Source organism: Penaeus monodon, chromosome 21, assembly GCF_015228065.2.
Source record: "Penaeus monodon isolate SGIC_2016 chromosome 21, NSTDA_Pmon_1, whole genome shotgun sequence".
In the NCBI taxonomy this organism is placed as follows: domain Eukaryota; kingdom Metazoa; phylum Arthropoda; class Malacostraca; order Decapoda; family Penaeidae; genus Penaeus; species Penaeus monodon.
In genome coordinates this window covers 12314930-12315179 of record NC_051406.1, presented here as the reverse complement: position 1 = coordinate 12315179, position 250 = coordinate 12314930, and the positions used below count along the sequence as shown (strand labels likewise).

The window sequence follows — 250 nt, the reverse complement described above, 5'->3', positions numbered from 1 at the left end:
ACAACAATATAACAACATTCACATTTCCTTCCGTCTCCTCCTCCTCCCTTCAGAACGAGGCCCCAAAAGCTGGGAGTTCCTGGTCCGCCTCCTAGCTGACCCTCGAACCAATCCCTCGGTGATTCGCTGGGAAGACGAAGCTGACGCGACCTTCCGACTCACGCAGCCAGACTCGATCGCCAGGATGTGGGGGACCAGGTCAGGGAAGCCCAGCCTCTCGTATGTGAACTTCGCGAGGGGTCTGAGGTAA

At 57.2% G+C, this 250-nt stretch overlaps 1 protein-coding gene across 1 annotated transcript in view; it reads left to right on the top strand.

Moving 5' to 3' along the window:
- Positions 1–250, top strand: part of LOC119586232 (ETS homologous factor-like) — an 8153-nt gene that overhangs the window by 7118 nt on the left and 785 nt on the right. Inside the window, exon 5 of the mRNA XM_037934935.1 lies at positions 54–246. Coding sequence (XP_037790863.1) covers positions 54–246 — 193 coding nt within the window. The remainder of the gene's footprint in view (positions 1–53; positions 247–250) is intronic.